The 18,476-nt window shown below is 39.6% G+C and overlaps 1 protein-coding gene across 4 annotated transcripts in view; it reads left to right on the plus strand.

Moving 5' to 3' along the window:
* Positions 1–18,476, plus strand: part of FGGY (FGGY carbohydrate kinase domain containing) — a 130,080-nt gene that overhangs the window by 42,935 nt on the left and 68,669 nt on the right. For 3 of the 4 annotated variants that reach the window (XM_027649328.1, XM_027649330.1, XM_027649331.1), the window contains 2 exons: positions 4,717–4,832; positions 17,553–17,681. In XM_027649328.1, coding sequence (XP_027505129.1) covers positions 4,717–4,832; positions 17,553–17,681 — 245 coding nt within the window. The remainder of the gene's footprint in view (positions 1–4,716; positions 4,833–17,552; positions 17,682–18,476) is intronic. The other variant, XM_027649329.1, reaches the window with a different exon arrangement.

Genomic DNA, 18,476 nt, shown 5'->3' on the forward strand with positions numbered 1-18,476 from the left:
ATGAAGCAGATCCTTTTGCTTTGCAGTCAAGAGCAAAGCTTACGTTCACTTCAGGGTGGCCCAGACAGGATTCTCTGCCCTTAAAACTGATAACTGATGCATTTTCCAGGCTAACTAGTATTGAACCAACCCTCTGGAATGGAAGGTCGTGTAGAAATGCCTTATGGGATCACTTTTCAGGAAGAAACAGTTGCTTTTAATAACTTTTAGTTAGTAGGATTTACTTATTGCTCTATTCAAAATTAGGATGACTTCCAGAAGACAGCTGCAGTCAAGGAGTATCCCCCAACTGCATTTTCATAGCAGGTATTCTTCCAGGCTGGACTGAATCTCTGCAGAGTTGGGAGTTGTGTCCATACTTGCTTTATCCCATTTGGAGTGTGGGAGATGGTGTCAGCAAAGAATGGACCAAAGTGTAAAGCCCTGGTGACTCTTCAGAGCTGTGGAGAAATTTTTTGTGACCTTTACCTTTTAGGTACATTTTATGCAGATGACTTAGACCACACAGTATTTCCCATTTTCATAAATGTATCTAAGTTCCTTCTCTCCAAGAAGTACAAGAGAGTGAGAGATACTACTCAGAAAGGGTAGATAATGTGGGAAGAGCCACATATCAGCTCACCTTGAGCACCAAAGTGACCGCAAGTCCAGTTGCCCTGGATCCTTTTGCAGGTTAGTGAGGGCACATAGTTGCTTACAGACGGGGAATTACCAGTGTGTGTTCAATCCCTATGGATTGAACTGAGTTTTTAAGACTACTGAGGTTCTGGTCATACAGAACTTCAGCACATCCACAGTCAATCCTCAGCAACAGATGTGCAAAAACTCAGAGCTGGACAGTGAGAGGAGGGGTTGTGCAAGGTGCTGTAATGAACATCTGTGATGAATGTGGCAGGGATTTTCTTTTCTTGAGGCTGTTGGATGCAAGTAGGATCCTATAGTTCTTTGTAGACTGGTATTTGTAAGAAACTCTAAGCATAATCATGTTCCTGTTGAAAATCTGGTTTAAATATAAATTTTCCATGCACAACAGTTGTTTTTTTTTTCGGTAGGAATATTCTAAGCATAACTTTTTGTTCTGAACAGAGAAAGGAAAGCTTTCATTTCATTGTATTGGGAGTATGCTTGAAGAAAAGAGTCTTTAAATTCATGGTGTTTCAGCCTGGCTAAATATGACTTGTGCTACTGAGGGGTTCCACACCACAGCTTCTCAAACCCTGTGCTGGATCAGGCAGCTGAGAGAGCACGGTTGCCTCAAGGATTGCCTGTTAACTCAGCACCTTTGGACCCATTTGATCCTGATAGTAAAATAAGAGGAACATTTGCTTCTATCCATCTGGTTCATCCAGCTTCAGCCAGCACAAGTCTGGTGTTTACGGCCAAATAATTGAGACAATATTGCCAAATAGTTAGAAAAAATGGGATATACTGCAGTGAATATCACCTCTGTTTCTGTTTAGTGTCTGCCCTTCATCTCATAAAATTTGGGAGTTACTGTGAAATATAAAATTTTCTCATAGTTGAGGCTTTCTTTGTAGGTGCAGTGATTTGGTCTTTACCACAGTCTTTCTGGATACAGTTTTCCCACATTAGGAGTCATGCTATCCTTTTCTCAGGGGGATACTCTGAGAAGAATTTCTGAGTGATTTCCCATGAAGTTAATATAAATCTATGTAATATATATCTATCTATGCCATTGGCTTCAGCAGTGACAAACCATGAATGAACTGCTCTCTGTGTGTGCACAGAGCTCCTCAGCATATGCAAATTGAGCATCTGTCTGTAATTACCACAGCACCTCATCAGGGAAGGGGTAGGTATTTGAGTTCAACACATCCAGGTGCTTCTGAAGCTTGTGGTGACATTAATCCATTATTACAGGCATCTCAAAGAAATTCCTTTATCTTGAACTGTTGTCTTAGAGACCAGAGTCCTTTCTGCTGTATAACACTTTCTCTTAGATATTAAGGGTTTTTATAAAGCCATACTGTTCCATTAAAAGCCTACTTTTTGAGTGGCAGCAAGAGTGGAATAAGGAGCTTAATTCTCAGATAAGTGCAAACGCTTTGACTGTGTTTCCAACAAGCATTTTGAGTTCCTTGTTGTGGCCGTGGAAATAAAAACCTACCAACATAATGCGTTGGTGTTTTAGCTCAGACTTGAGGTTGGTTTTCCTATCAGAACCTTCCACTTACAGATCTGCCAGTCAGTTCATTTGGGAAGAGTTGTCCTTCCCAGTTTGTTTTCCATGCTGTGTTAAAAATTCAACCAAAAATCATCTATTTGTCCTTCTCCTGCAAGCACTTTGCACTTATAAATCTACACAATGTGTTCAGTCCAGCCATGTCCTGCAAGAGAGCTGTGTTCTGCTGGAATTCTGTGGATTGGCAGGGGCTGGTCTGTCCCATCCATGCCATTTCAGTGGCCCGTGTGTGTGGTGTTCCACAGGGGGAGCTCTCTGGGAGAACTGGCCCTGTTTAAAACATGCTCTTTGGAGCATTTTTCAGGGTGTGGCATTAGTTCAGAGCTCCGATTTAATTAGAAAAAGACACACTCAGTTCTGATGATAATTTGTTATGGTTTGGTATTTCCCATATTTGGGAAAACTTAATTCATTATTGTTTCACTCTTTATGTCTAAATTTTTCCTAAAGTGATGAAGTGCTTTTTTTGTCAAATATCCCATCTTTATTTTTCCTTTTTATGAGGGGTTTGAACTGATTTGGGGAAAATGTTTATTTTTTCCCAGTATTTTCTTCAGCCTAGAATTTATTTATTCACCCAGTTTTTGTCAAAGGTCCTAATTAGATTTCTGTGTCTGGCTTTTAAATCCTTGGAAATTGGAATTTCTTATATCAACATTGTCATTGCTGTAGTTACAGGTCATGTGCTTTTCTGTTTTCACAGAATCACTGAATTGTGATTGCCTGATCTATTCTTAAACTGTTAATAAAAAAAAGGGGGTGAGGTATCAAAGCTGTTTTAAGAGTAGCCCTGAAATAATCTCTGCAGTATCTATAGGAATATAAATAGTTAACTCTCTATCTTTTTTTTTTTTCCCCAAAAGATGTTAATTAATTCTCAAGAGCAAATGACACCCCTTTATAACCAGTGGGATGTGAATGAACATCACCTGTGCTCTGGTTGTAAAAACATGGTCACTCCAGTAGAACAGGATGAAATGAAACATGATGCATTTAAAATATACATTTCTGTCCTAGATGAGAAAATGGGAGTTCAGGGAGTCCCTGGAATCATCCAGTCTTCTCGGTGTCGCATTAAAGAGTGTTGGTTCTTGTTGTAAACCCCTAAAACATGGAATGTGAGTCCCAGATAATTTTCTATCGGTGTGGAAGGGCTCTTCCTGTTCTTATTTGGCTTTACTGTGTGTATAGTACCAGTGTCCAGAAGCCTTAGTTTTGATTTGTATATAGTAAATAAAAATAGCTTCTGTTTTTCTGTTCGAAGCCAGGTTGGATGGGGCTCTGAGCAGCCTGGACTGATGGAAGGTGTCCCAGCCCATGACAGGGGGTTGGAACAAGATGAGCTTTAAGGCCCCTTCCAAACCAAACCATTCTGTGGTTCATACTTCAATCCTTAGGTAGTTCACTTGGATGAAAGGGAAGGTTTCCTTTTACTCAAAAAATTTTTTTTGTAGAGAGGAATTTTATTTGGATTTTTACTTACGCAAAACTGCCAGAAAAAGTCAAATGCTTCAGTAAAATTGACTTTGCTTTGAAGATACATGTTCAAATTGTAACATCCTGGTAAAGAGAGTATGTCTGTGAGAGCTCACCTTGGCTAAAAATGAGTCACAAATAAGCTGCCTTGTAAAACATCAAAGGCAATCCAGCTCTGAACAGGGTTTCTCTTTGAAAACAGTTATGAAGTTCTGTTTCCCTGAGATGCATCTGAGATGTCTTGCACTTGATGGCACAGTGGTATTCCCAAGCCTACATGTAGCTGCAATTTTCAGTGTTACTTAGCATTTTTAATACATCTTAGTTTATTGACTTCTCAAGTGCAGTTTAATACTGATCTTCTGAGATGACTCTTAGTGTTCAGACAGAAAAGAGTCTTAGTAATACTAAATCTTCAGGAAGGTTTTTCTTGTTTGGGGAGGAGTGAGAGAATGGGAATATCAATAATTTTGAGAGAAGACCGTTCTGTGTTTTAAGACAGACTTTTCTGCAAGTGTTGTTGTCTTTTGTGTATATCCTGCTCCTGCAGTGCAACCTCAGCTTATCAAGAATCAGACTTGAACATGTAACCTGGTTACCAGTGCATACATGATCTCCTGTAATTTGTAATTTGGTTTGAAAATAAGAAATACAAAGTTTTTCTAAGGACGTACAGTGTGCAAAGCAGTTATTTAGCCTGGAATAGCAGCAATCTGAGCTGCCTGCTAAAGAGCTGCTGTGTTCATGCTCTGCTGTCCTCTAGGCAAATGCATGGCCTGTTATTTGACTGATTTATGGAATGAAGTGGCCAGACCAGGGGTTGTTTCAGCAGAGAAGAATCTTAAACACAAGGTCCTTTTAAGGTCCTCAAGACGTGCACTCCAAACAGTAACCAGTTTTTTTAATGTTAGCATTATGCTCGGAGTTTTTGGACCAGTGAAGAAGAGATCCTTTTGCAGGAACTTGTTTCTAGTCACAGGTTTAAAGTCAAATGTGTTCACCTGCCTGATTCTGTGCCCGTATTGTCTCTTTTCCAGGTCCCTCTGTACAGTCGTGTGCAAGTGGACGTACACGTCAGACAGGGGTTGGGATGACAGCTTCTGGAAAATGATTGGTTTGGAATGTTTGGTGAAGGATAAGTATGAAAAAATAGGTATATCAGGGTGTTGTTTCATACCTATGCATATTCATACTAATAAAAAGCTATATATATATAAATATGTCAGATATAAACATATATATATGGATGGGGCTTGGAGCAACCTGGTCTGGTGGAAGGCATCCCTGCCCTTGGCAGGTTGTTGGCATGAGATGATCTTTAAGGTCCCTTCCAACCCAAACCATTCTGGAATTGTATGAATAAAAGATATATAGATATTGAAAGATGTTTTGCTGTATAATTGTGAACGTCAGCAGAAATGTATCTGGGCTTGATGTACTTCAGATGGGCTGCTGAGAAGGCTGGATGCCCATAGGGAACAGGTTTCCTAAGTACATTTTTTACTTTGCATTGTCATGAGAAACTGTGTTTAAATATTTTATCTTCTACCCTTTGGAAAGGCCTAAAAAGCCTTTTTTGTACTGTTCAGTCTCAACAATCTAGAAGTAAATAGGAGCCCCAGCAATTGATTCCATGAAGGAAACACTCCATTTGGGTATACTGGATGGCAGGCTACAAAAAAAAAAGCCATAATATCGTAATTTATAGCTGTTACTGATAGCATGATTTGTGACTTGTAACCAATCTCCCTTATAGCAATTTTCAAAAAAAGTGCTACTTCTGCTTGTTGTTATCTTTATACATTTTTTTTCACTCTCAGAGCCCAAGTTTAATTAGAATGGTAGCCTTGCTAATAGCAATTCCTACAGCAGATACTCATTTAAAGTCCATAACGTTAATACACCAGAAAATTTCCAGGATAACTTTATTAGACTTTCCCTGTTAAGTTAATGGACTTTTAATGGATGTCCTAAGCAGACATGTCATTAACAAGAATATTACCAGACATGAATTAAAATATGCTCATTCATCAAAGTTAATTATCTGAAATTTCCTTTGATTTTTTTTTTTTAATGTCTGGCACTTTGAACAAGTTTCTACAGCAGTTTAAATGCAGCAACATGAAATGGAAATGGTGGAGGAAGGACTGTAGTGAAAAGGAATTTAATGGAATCTATAAAGTTTTCTGATCATCACATAATAAGCTATAAGTCATTTTCAGGTTATCAGAAAATTATGCTTGAAAGCTTCCTTGAATAGATTTCAGCTTTTCCACTGCCACTGAAACTGCTTATGCAGAGATATAAAACCTATGAGGGGAATGAGGCTTTTTAGCTTCCTGAGGTTTGGGTTTGAATACAGTTCTTACAACATCTATCACATGTGGCTTTTAGCAAATCTTCAACAAGTTAAATTAAGACTTGCAATAAATACATGTTTTTACCAGAAAATTGAACATCTTGCCAGCTGGTGGTCTCATGGAAGAGTATTTTAAAAATAAATTATTTATGAAGTGTAAGCTAAGGCTTTAATACAATATTTATGCAATGCACTTCAAGGACAGTGCAAAGCAATTTACCATTTTAAGTAACAACATACATGTTTTAATGATAAAGTAGCCATTAATAAAAAGGGCCTTTTGCTGTGATGGAAGCCTCCTAACACTGATCTATATAAAGCTCAACATTCAACAAGAGAAAAATCATTAATTTCCAATATCAGGCTGCCATGTTCATTAAAACACAGTGTTTACAAAATAAATCAGTAAGTTAACTTCTGTTGATAGGTGTTTCTTGCGAGATATAAATGTTTTTGTGAGTTAATGGTGAAAGGGTTTAGTTCCTTGGAAAATTGTGTTGATTTTCAAGAAATGAACATAGTATCCCTGGATGAATTTTGGCTGGAATTGGAGAAGCACAATCTGACCTTCAAACCGTAGGGCAGAACTTGGAAGTTCCTGCAGAGCAAACACTTGTGCTCACCTTGAGAAATCCTTTGGTTTTCACTTTCTGGGGCTGTTTCCCTCAGGTGTATCCAAAGCATAGGACAGTTTCTATTTTGCATAATAATGCTGAAACCCAGCCTTAGGGAGAATATGTGCTCCTTTCCCTGACCATTTGTCTAACCTTGCCTTTTTTACAAAGGAAGATGTTGCATTCATTATGTTTAGCTGTGTGATAAAATCACAAAATAGCAGGAGAGTGTCCTTCATTCTTGTGTCTGTGAAGAGGGAGTGAGGAGCTCCCTGCACCAATGTGGGAACCAGTTAGCAACCACTTCATTCCTTTATCTCCTACACTGCACCTGCTGGAGTCTCTTGGAAGGGTTTGGCTTCAGAAGGAAAACAAAGCACCTCACTCCCTACCCAGAAGCTGCTCCACAGTGTTGTGTGCTGTGGATTCTGCCGCCCCATATCTTACCAGTGTCCCTGAACATGGGGAAATGGGAATGGTGACTTTGTTCCAACGAAAGTTTGGGGAATTTGATTTGTTTTAATGAGAGTTCAGTGTTAGATGTGGGAAGAGCACTCTAAATAAGCTCAGCTTTCCTCTGCTGAATTTAAATCAATCAGGATAATGTAGATCCACATACTAGGGAAGTGATATTGAACGCTGCCCAAACTGCAGCTGGAATGGTCTTGGTTAGTGGAAGATTCCTTCCTACAAATCCCACAGCGTTGACATTGGTGGTGAGGCACCATCCCTGCACAGATTTCCTGCCAGGAGCCCTCAAGTGCCACGGGACCACACCTTTCACAAACTCAACTCAAGGTGTATTTATAATATTGCTCCAGGGTTCTGTCCCATAAGGGAATGGGCTCAGCTGCTGGAACTGCAGCCTGTCACCCAAAAGGAGGGAATTTGTGTGAGTACCTCATATGGACAGTGTGTGCTTCCAGGAGGCACATCAGAACTCACTCCAGCTGACAGGGAGGAATTTGAAGCAGTGGGTTTAGCTGGGTTGTGGATTAAGGAACTCGAACTTGTCAGATAACCCAGGTAGGAGTAGGTTGAAGGGAGATTGTACATGCTCAAACTCTCCTCCTAAAATGAAAACAAAACCAAAAACCTGACAGGTCTGAAGTCATTCTAGTGGAATTTCCTTTTCTGTTCTCAAGCTTGTCTAAGTCCATGTCTGTCTGCTCAAGGTTTGTTTAGCTCAAATACAAGGATGTATTTTAGTGCCTGCACGTTCCCCTTGCAAAGAGAGATAATGACATTTTTCTCATGTATCTCCCCTAAAAGATTAGCAGGCTTTGAATCATCATTTCTTTCTAACCAAAGCAAAATGTCCCAAGATAAAATTAGCAAAAATTTCTTACTGTAACAAAAGTAAATACAGAGTTTTACAGTTTAAAAGAGACAGAAGAGACTTTTTTTTCTTTTTTACTCTCTAGTGAAATCATTATTGCTTCCAATCAGAGGGAACTATAGATCGATAGTTACAACTAGACTTGTTTTTTGGAAGTAGCTTTAAATTTCATGCCATTGGAAATACTTATGGATATTACCTGAGAACAACTTCTTTAGTGGATATATTTCTTTATTCTGATAAATACACTTTAAACATCACTTTTTAAACTTCTTTCCCTTTGAAAATATATTTACTGTAATCAGAGTGGTGCTTGTGGTTCCAGGGAGTACACTCCTCCTGGTTTCAGTTTCACTTAACATATGACCTTGTTGATAAGGGAGAGCCTCACATCTGACCTTTAGGATCTTCCGCAAACCTTACCCACATCAAGGCGTGGGTTCACATCTGAAAATTCCCAGGCCTTTGACTTTTTATGTTTCTCAGAGCAGACCAACCTTTCAGGGAATCCACATAAGTTGTTTGTGGTCCCTTCTGTCCATTGTGAATTTACTGATTAAGTTTGTGAAGGTAGAGTGTCTTATGTGGAGATACTACAAAATTTATTGATCCCATTAATTTGCCCGACAAGAGTAGAAGATGACTTTTGTTCAAAACCACTCTGAAAGTGTTGTGTACTACAGGCATTAGCATTTATCTGCTGTCGTGGAAGCACATGCTGAGTATCTCTTTGTGGTATTATAAAACCTAGAAAGACATTAACAATTCCGTTAAAATTTCATGTCCTATAGACCTCTTTGGGTATTGGAGCGTACATTCCATTTGGAGGAAAATGCCTGATAAATTTTCACCACAGCCTTCTACTTCAGGGGCTACTTAAGGGACCAAATAATGATTTTTTCTATGGAATGGTAATATTTTATACCATGTCTTTTTGGGGTCGAAGATGTTGAGTGTTGCAGGTACTGCAGAATAGGTGTTACTGAGCTAGTTGGGATTTACTTTACAGCAACTGTAACTCTTCCCTTAATTCCAGGAATTTGGGGACTGCAGGCTTCATGTTTTCATGTTCCTGGACACTTCTGACTGTCCTGAAAAGAAGGATCTATATAACTGGGAGACTAGATGTTCTTTTCTAATGCTCTTTCATTTGTAGTACTTATTAATAAATTGATAATACAGAAAACATGTTATTTATAGGAATAGTTATATTCCTTCATGTCCCACTGTCTCCTTCCAAATACAAAGCTAATAATGGTACTGTATATCTCACTTTTTACACTTAAATAGAGTCCGCTTAGGTTTTGTGTTTTGTCAGAAGTGGTCAGTTTTAATACTTGAAAGTTCTGTTCATTTATTTGCATTTAGGCTGAAAATGGGACATTGAGTCTGGGGTGAGAAAATTAAATAAGTATTAACTTAATGCTGCAGCAGCTGTGAAGGGAATGGTCAATCCATTTGTTCTACCAGTTTTCTATCTCTTCCAAGGCCTTTGATGCCAGATGCTCTGGAGTATATGAGGGATTTCCTTGAAGGCTGAGAGAAAAGTATGATGATTTTTTTTTTCAGGTCAGATTGTAGCTGCCAGTTCTTCATAAACCTGGATTGCAGCAAGAAGCTTTAAAATACTCTGCAAATAGTAGAGAATAATAGGTAAAGGGATTCTCTTAAGTATGAGATACCTTTATCTGTCTTTCTTTGGTCTTTTGCTCTCCCCAGTAAATTACAACACATTACAATTTCAAACAAAATTGAAAGGATGAATCAGAGGATATTTACACTTACATGCTGTCAAAATCCATGGAATTTACAAGTGAAGAGTGTTCCAAATATGCTAACATTTTTCTGGCCTCTTCTCATTCCAGTCTGTCCAAGAGCTGTAGCAACTGTAAAGGAGCTGAAACTGGCCCAGTGCAAAGAGGTTTTTGGGTCTCTCCTTCCTCAGAGCTTCGGGCATTATTTCCTAATACATAATTCAGCAGTAAGAAGTTAGAAGGAATTTTTCTCAGAAAAGATACACATTCCAGTGATTTTTATTTTATTTTATACTTTTTCCATCTTGAGGTCACTGAGTCACATGAATAGTTGAGGTTAGAAGGGCCGTCTTGAAATTATCTAGTCCACTTCCCCCTGCTCAAAGGAGGGTTGGCTGCAGCAGGTTGTTCAGGGCTGTGTCCAGTTGAGTTTTGAGTATTTCCAATCATGGAGACTCCAAAATCTGCCCGGGCAACCTGTTCCAGTGTCTTGACCACTTTTCCCCAATAAAAACATTTTCATTTGGTTTAAGTGCAGTTTCCTGTATTTCAGTTTGTGTGTCACCAGTTGTAGTGTCACAGGGTGCCTCTGAGAAGAGTCTTGCTGCATCACCTTTGCTCCCTCCCTCCCACCAGATGTTGATACACACATGGATAAGATCTGCCCCCACCACCTCCAAGCCTTCTCTTCACTGTCTAGTCTGGGATATTCTTCCTCTTTCCAGTAACTGTTCTTAATAGGCTGAACTTGGGTGGCTCAAGTTTCTTCACAGCGTTTCCTGGGTGACATTTCCCATTCCTCTTCCACTGGGAAAGGGACCATCATTCACTCTGCTTATCATCAGGTTGAGTCCTGCTGGCAGGTGGTTCCTCTCCACTTCTGCCTCCTCTCTGCTGCAAGAAGTGTGCTGTCCTTTCATCTGTCATAGCTTAGACAACTCATGGTAGAAGTTTAGATCTTTCAAAAAATAATAGTTCAGAAATTTCCTACTGTCCACTTGTAGAGTTCTGGTCTCAGACTCTGCCTGTCTCGGGAATCACATTTTCTTCTACTCTGGCAACACTGGGGACTTGTGAACTTTCTGGTATGAAAACTATGAGCTTTTCCTTTGAATTTATATTTTTAAATGTTGTAGAAACTTTCAGCCTTTTGTGATTGTTTAATATTCAAATTTCTGAGATATCATCCTTTTTCTTATTTTTCATACAGTTCTAAAAAAAAGGAAAGAAAAAAAAGACATTTCTCGGAATTATGCTGGGTCATTTCTTCTTTTTACTTTCTTTTACCTTCTTTTCTTCCTCCCCCAGGCTTGATTTGTTCTTCATCTTCTTTTTTTTGACTTCAGCCTCTCGCTGAGATAACTTTCAAAACAGTGCTGTCTGCTTTATGAGTCAGGATTCACAAAAACAGAAGGACTATTTCAAACAATTTGCCGACTTCCTCCAAGTCAGAGGCAGTTGGACTCCTTAAAATTAATGTTGAAGTAACTTGAAGTGTATCTTAGAACCATTCTTGATTTTATAATTTCCTGTGATGGAGAGCCCACTTCAGACTTACAGGTTGTTGATTGTTAGTTGCTGTCATGTCTCAAAATGAATGAATTAATTAAAGAACACTCTTTATTTTTCATCTGAAGGTTGACTTCCTCCTCCTGCCTGGCAGATGGAGGGACACACTTGACCTGCACACACTGAAATTTTCTGTGTTCCACAAAAATGCTGAGCTGCTTGAGATTTCTCCCCAAAACACTTGGGCAAACTGTCAAACTTCTCAATCCTTGTAATTGCTTGCCTGACTCATTTCTGAACCTTTCACAGTGCATCAGTATCTTCTCAGTGCGGATGTTAGAGCTGGATACTGTGTGAATGTGGTGGGGAAGAAGCTTGGCTGGGAGATTTGAAAGTGTTCTTTCAGTAACTGATAAGGTTATTTTTGGTCTGTCATTTCTTTCAGTTCTGAAAAAGGGCTAATTATTTCTTTGAAGAGGAGTTTTATTATGTGAATTATTAAAAAATATCCAGTAAAAAAAATTCTTTTAGGTAATAATCTGTAATTAATACAAGCTAAAATACCTATACAATCTTAGTGTACTGTACCAACCCAAAACATCTCTGAAAGTATATCAGTAGTTCTGTCATTTGCATTGATAATCGTTGTATTTAGAGAAACTCTGAGGAATATTGTGCTCTAAAGTGCCAGAAATGTAAATTATCAGCTTATTGAAATTATTGTTTGCAACAAATAACAAGGTCGGGTAGCTGAGTTTGGATGCAAGTACATTGCAACTAGATACTTAGTAAGACATCTGAGTACATATTGTACACCTTGAGTAAGACATCAAATGTATGTGCTGTGTACCCAGAGGCCTGTCAGCAGTGAGCAGTGAACCAGGCGCTGCGGGAGATGTTTGTTCTGCACTGGTTCACTGAAATCTGGGGAAGAAAACTCACTCACGGCCACCATGATGTGTCTAATGACCCAGTGATGCAGAATGCTTCCTTTTCTTTTTCTTTTGACCTTTAACCAGGAAAGCTTGTCATTTATCCATGGAGCAGCTCTATTTCCTTGGGCCGAGAAGGGAAGCAGCCTGTGTTGAAGTTGGCACCAGTGGTCTACTGACCAATTTACTGTTCAGCTTAACCACCCAGGACCTGCCTGCACACAGGTTGCCTGATTTTGCCTGTATTTAGCAGCTTAATATGTCTACCTGAACTACTTACACATTAGGTGGAGATGTAGTTCAGCCAAAGACATTGGCTGTGTGGGACACTGGGATGGAAAGGACCCGAAGTAGATTGCCTCAAGCTCCTGTGGCAGCTCTTGTAGACAGAGATGGATTTTGATCTGAAGAAAGCTAAGGTGGTTTTGTTTAACCAACTGTTTTTCTCACTTTTATGTTACCTAGCCTATAATATCACATTTTGGGTTGATTTTCCTCAGTGCAAATGCTAAAGTCTTTAACCACCAACCAGGAAATTTTGTGGAGGGTATTTGCAGGTTAAAAAAGCCCCAGATCTCACTGTTTCTACATCCTTTATCCACCTTGCATTCAGTCCTAAGAAAAAGTGAGTATTATAGTTTATAGTCTGCATCATTATCCTGCTTCCTTTGATCTTAGCACTATTTTGGCTATTCAGCTGGATTAAAAATTCTAGAAAAGCAGCCATATACATCTCACTTAAATGTGAGTACTGTATGTAACTGAGAGGGATGTTTGACTGTGTATGAGATAGGGTTGGGATGATGTATATTATTTATATTATTTCTAGACTCTTGGCATTGTGAGATTATTATAAAATACAAAAATTGGAGTTTGTCTCCATGTTTTGTAATGAACAAAACATCAAGGGGGAAAATCCCTTACATTGCCTATTACAAGATCCATCTGAATGGACGACGCTTCTTTTTACTGAGATCCTGTTTCCTTTGATGCTTATTTAGCACTGTTTTGTTTGACTAGATAACTTCTTCAGTGCATGTTCTATATCCCTTTTTTAACAGGATATCTGGTTTTTGGATGATCTTTTAAACCAGAAGGCATTTAGGTTGTCCAGTTTGGGGGACTATGAAATGGGGATGGGATGTACCATCCAGCTGAGTTTCTTTCTGAGGCTGCTGGGACTTCAGCAAGGGATTGATAGACCCAAATTCAAGTTTGCTTGTGTCAAATTAGTGAAGAACAGGGACATCTCCCTTGGATTTTATTCCTTTTGAATTTTTAAGCACTTAGCCAAATATAAGTGCATGTGAAGTGCAGCCCTGTTCTGCATGATAGATGAAAAGCTGTTTGGGTGAGTGTATCACAGCTCAGTCAGCTGGGCCCCTGCTGGGCTTGGCTTTGTTGTTTTAAAAAGGGCTACATCCTAAAGTACCTCATTCTGTTAAATATTAGTAAGCCAGTACAGTGTATTTTGATCACTAAAGTTGACTGAAAATACATTATCTGCCTTGTGTGTTGTGTTTTGTAAATAGCTGGTTCCTGTGGGAACCACCTAAAAAGGTAGAGGGTCCTTGGTAGCACAGAAATTCTTCAAGCGAAGCTTGATTATAGCAAATTCTAATACAAGTCTTCGAAGAAGGATAAAAGCAGAGGAAGAGATTCAGACAGCTTTTTCCTTTTGTAAACTCGCTGCTTTACAGGGGAAAAAAGTAACTGGAAATAGCCTGTCTCGTCCCAAATGAAAGGTTGTGGATTAAGGCATTGCATTAGTGAGACAGCTGCACGAATGTGAAACAGAAAGTCCTCCAGCTTCAGCCATTATGGGTTTGTTTGGTTAGGTCTAATTTTGGAAGTCATTATAGCAAAGGTAAATGACTTGCACAGGAGACTACTGTAAACAAAGGACTCGATACATTTACTTTGGCAGGAGCCTTGAGGAGTTTTGGGCCTTTCAGTGCCTCCTTTATGCAGCCTCTGCCCTGCTCTCACTGCCCGGCTCTGTGCAGGCAGCTCTCACTTGCCTCCCTTCCCCTCCCACAGCTTCTTTTTCCCCTAACAGGTTGGATTTAGGGGTGGCAGCACCTGCTCTGAATTGCTGGTGTGTAGCTGTACAATACCTTTATGTTTGTAGTATCTGTCCCTTGATTTCTAAAGCTGCTGTGTTTTGCTCAAGTAAGAATCTGTTCCCTCCTTCCAGTCTGGTACTGGAATGCAGTTTCAAACACTTCACTTTTAATTGTGGCTCCTCACTGGTTACTTTTTGTATGTTTTATCATTTAATAACTTTACATTTACAGATTCTAATACTGATGCTTAGCTGAGTTTTCTAGTTTCTCAGTGAAGATTAAACCATGAGACTTATAATTCCCTTCCCAGGTCTCTACCCGTGTGGTTCAGTGTCCATTCCACATACTTTTTCCCACTTGTGTAAGTGGAGAGGCAAATTCTGTGATGCCAAAAGAGTGGCCAGGCAGATCTTGCTCCTTCCCTCTTACAAAGCTCCTTCTGACCACATTGTATGGGTGTAGCAGAGCTTGCATTGATCTCTAAAGCTGGAAGTATGAAGTAGAGGGACAGAGTCAGAATCCTTTCCTTGTGCACCCATTTTCCGGCACCTCTTTTCCGCACTCCCTGGCTGTTGTGTGACCCAGGAGACTCTCCTTTGCAATCCCTGTCATGGGTGACTTCTGACTGCTGGGAAGTACTTTCAGTCAAGGAATATTTGTTCAGGTGTACTTTGACTCCTAAAACATGTGGGACAGACTCTAGTATTAATTATTTTGTTCAAAATACAAGATGATTATCCTGCATCTTCAAGAAGCCCATCCCTGCACATTCTCACACACTTCATTGCCATGTGAGATAGCAGTGCTGCTGCTGGTCATTCTGATGTAAAACCAGTACCAAAGTGTAGTAGCGCGGCCCTTGTATAACAAGGAATAATAACGCTCCTCGTGCGGTGGTGTGGTCAAAGAGGCTTTATTTCAAAATTCCCGCTCCTTATATCCCTGTTTACCATGTGACTTCTTCAGCCAATAGAGTTATATGTGACCTGCGCATGCTCTCTCGGGCCCACTGCCCTGGCACATCCCCTGTGCCTTCAGACATGCTCCCTACTCCAAAGGAATCTGTAGGCTCATTTCTTCTACTGCTGTAGAAGGGAGGATTATCTTTATCTCTGAAATTGCTCCCTCAATGCTTATTAACTAGAAATACAGTAATTGAGAAGATGCTAGGAAAAGATTTTGTGTAATAGTAGCCCTGATCTCTAAAATGGAGTATGGTAATTAGACACTGAAATGTTTGGCTAGTATGACTGATATAAACAAGTCAACCATGGAATGGAGTGCCTGGAAAGAGGTTTTATTTCAAGTTAACTTAATCTCATGCTGTATATACATCATGTTTGTGTGCTTTCAGGTCTGGCAACTGATTTTGAAGAAAAAGATATGAGTTTAGCTGCATGAACTCTTTTGAACTTCCTCCCACCTGCAGGGTCTTTGTATGTCAGGAGAAGCAAACAGCTTTGGTTTACTGGTATTTTTCTCCAATGTCTTAAAAAAAATCCATAAAGATAATACAGAATTCTCTTAAAGAGAAACATTCTACACTCTGAATTATTGGGAAAAAATGCAAAAGATACACCTTTTGAAAAAGATAGCACGGTGTTTTGATTTTACAATAAGTAATTAATGAAGTATAAAATTGATAAAATACAGACTTTTTTTCCTGTGAGGAGGTCATGTAATGTCATCACATCCTTCTGTATAAACTTAATGGTGAAGTTTGGTTATTGCCCCCAATATTTGAATATAAACCAAAGTCAAATGCAAAAATTCGGGCTATATAGACTTGTTTTAAATTTCCAGTGTGAGATTCAGCCTGAAATTTCAGGCTCAGTGGTGTGTGACTGTCAATAGAATAGAAGTTCTTGGAGAAATGAACTTCATACCATGAAGCTGTGTGTGCTGTGTGATCCCAAAGTGCTCCATACACTGCATTCCTCAGGAAGTAGGCAGAAGGGGAATGTGAATTCTTAAACTGAAGAACCAACATCATTTACAGCAAAGTGATTTTAATACCTGTGAATTTAATACCATAATCTTTTCATCCAACAGGCAGTATAACTGCATTTCTAGAAGTTCATGCTCATGGGCATTAGTGTATTCCTGATATGTTATGATGTGCTACTCCTCTTAATTAATGTCTGTTGTGGAGGGTTGTTGTGTCCTTTCTAAACATCAGAATGTGCTTTAGGTGTAACATTCACAATAGAATCGACCCTGAAAATAGGATTGTATTTTAAAAAGGAGTTCTGCCAACTCTGTCCAGCTGTGTTGAATTTAGTAAACGCTACAGATAATGTACTAAAAGCCCTGGCATTGGCAGGGAGATCTCTGGGAGCTCCCACTGAACTTTTCTCTGCCTCCCACCCCCAAACCTTTAGATAAATAGTGGAGTGTGTGCATTCCCAGGAGCTGTTGGTCTCACTGCCTGGGGTTATCAGCAGGCTGAGAGGAGGCTCTCGGGGGTGTCCTTAAATTCTGATAGTTTAATGAATCTAGATTTGTTCTTCTAAAGTCTGAGCAGCTTCTATCACCGTGATTTAATTATTGGAACAGTCTCTTTTCACAAGACAGAACTGGATGTGTTATGGCAGTGGAGGGAAATACAGGCAGGACCTGCCCCTGGGCTCCCCAGTGACAGGGCTGGGAGGGAGGGGTTGTGTTCCCTGCCTTCTTCACGCTGCACAAGGCCAGGGAAGGCTCAAAAAGACATTATTTAAGTCTGTGAGGAAATACAGCTGCAACAGGAGGAATTTGCTGCTTAAGCCAGTTTCTTTTTCAGAGTTTCTGTTGCTATAGCCACATTATTCCTAGTAGTAACTGCTGGAAGGGATGGAAATGGAAAAAAAAATTGGCCTGTTCCTTGTGCAACAGGTGCAGTGTTCATTTGTGAGCATGGACTGAGCTGAGTCTCCTTCCTATGCCCAGAGAGTGGCTCAGGCAGCCCAGGCAGCAACTGCCCCAGGAGTCTGGGATTTCTGCATTTCATATCTCCTGGAAAGATGCCAAGCAGAATTTAATTGCTTGTGGTGAAATCTTTCTCTGTGGCAAGATAGGACATTGAATGCTTTTGAACTTCTAAATTGCTATGGGACAGCCTGATCCAGCCTGGTTGTGTTTAATGTACAGACAGATAATGAAAGATCCTTCTCCATCCCACTGAGTTCTTTGATGCACTTCTTTGTTTTATGAATCCCAGGCTGACTTGAGGGAGAGGAAGGGAGTTCTTGTAATAACATACACGTTGGTTTTTCTGTTTAGTAAATTGACAGGTGTTTGGTTTTTCTTGTGTCTGCCCAGGAAACCACGTCTTGTCTCCTGGAGAGGCCGTTGGAAAAGGTCTAACGCCAGAAGCTGCCAAAGATCTGGGTCTCCCCGAAGGGATTGCAGTGGCAGCATCTCTCATTGATGCACATGCTGGAGGACTAGGTACTCACTCATGTGTTTACTATTCTTGGAGTTGGGAATGTACTGAATTAACCTTAGAAAGCTGTTTTTCTCACAGCCTGTTTTTATCCAACTGATGCTATTCTTAAAAAAAAAAATGTCATCCCAATAACTGCTAATATTGTATGTTTGTTTATAGAAAGGAGCTATCACTGTTATTTGTCTTTTCATCTGAATTTCCCAGTTCTTGGGTTTATATTCATATATATCCCAGTAACTTCTGCTAGTTCCACTTTGAATTCCAGAGCCCAAGTACCATTCTGTTGGAATGCCAACATGCTGAGAGTTTGCATCTTCTATTGCTCAAAACTTTGGGGATAGGCAAGAAAAATAAAAAAGTAACATTCCGAGGGAGAAGCCTCATATCTGAGGCTTGTTCATAGTTCATCTTTCTCCTTAGTTTTAGAAGTGATTCAGGCTTCAAGGCTTTAAGGCCTGATGCTTAGACTTTGTTTCTTTTCCAGCATCCTGTTCTGATGTGCCCAGTTGTGTTGAAATGTATTTGATAGGTTCAGTGCCTTCATTTTCTTACTATGTAGTTTAGCCTTATCTTAACGCAGTCAATAACAAAGAGATTCAGTGTAACTTTTTCAGCAGGAAATTGAGGTTATTTAGTTTCATTGTTTAGAAAAAAGTCTTACCTCAGGAAGTTACAGTGTTATTGAAACAGTTTTTTCACTGGAAATCTATTGCTCATCAGAAGATTTTTCTCTAGGTTGAACTGAAATATGATTATCTGCTAAAATACCAGTTTTGTTTCAAATATTTTGTGCTGTT

This window comes from Corapipo altera, unplaced genomic scaffold (assembly GCF_003945725.1).
Source record: "Corapipo altera isolate COAL_440 unplaced genomic scaffold, ASM394572v1 112, whole genome shotgun sequence".
Taxonomy (NCBI): Eukaryota; Metazoa; Chordata; class Aves; order Passeriformes; family Pipridae; genus Corapipo; species Corapipo altera.